This window comes from Eimeria mitis, genomic scaffold (genome assembly GCF_000499745.2).
Source record: "Eimeria mitis Houghton genomic scaffold, Emh_scaff1819, whole genome shotgun sequence".
Lineage (NCBI taxonomy): Eukaryota > Apicomplexa > Conoidasida > Eucoccidiorida > Eimeriidae > Eimeria > Eimeria mitis.
Window position 1 is genome coordinate 4173 of NW_013570139.1, and position 531 is coordinate 4703.

General features: G+C 38.4%; 1 protein-coding gene across 1 annotated transcript in view; it reads right to left on the bottom strand.

Annotated features, from left to right (window-relative positions):
- Positions 1–272: 272 nt before the first annotated feature.
- Positions 273–531, bottom strand: part of EMH_0044050 (uncharacterized protein) — a gene marked incomplete at both ends in the record, with an annotated part of 1630 nt that continues 1371 nt past the window's right edge. The window contains one exon of the mRNA XM_013495914.1: positions 273–531. This exon is cut by the window's right edge and continues 36 nt beyond it. Within this exon, the coding sequence (XP_013351368.1) occupies positions 273–531 (259 nt within the window).

Sequence of the window (531 nt, forward strand, 5' to 3'; positions counted from 1 at the left end):
TTTTTCTGTTTTTTTTTCTGTTTTTTTTGTGTTGTTTTTGTGTTTTTTTTGTGTTTTTTTGTGTTTTTTTGTGTTTTTTTTTTGTGTTTTTTGTGTTTTTTTCTGTTTTTTTTGGATGGATCACCACTGTAGGTGTCTCCTTTTGTCTCTTCTTTTGTCTCCTTTATTCTGTCTCTCTCTTTTCTCTCTTTTTTTCTGTTTTTTTTTTCTGTTTTTTTTTGTTTTTTTTGTTTGTTTTCTGTTTTTTTTTGTTTTTTTGAGCTCATCATTGTTCATGTTGTAAAAGATGTATTATAAGGTGTCTCCTTTTGTCTCTCTTCTGTCTCCTTTTTGTATGCTGCTGCTGCTGTTGCTGCTGCTGCTGCTGCTGCTGCTGCTGCTGCTGCTGTATCTGTCGCTGCATATACCGCATCTGCTGCTGCTGCTGTTGCTGCTGTTGCTGCTGCTGTTGCTGCTGCTGCTGCTGCTGTTACATCTCCTGTTGCATCTGCTTCATCTCTGCTGCGTCTGCTGCTGCTGCTGCTGCTGCTG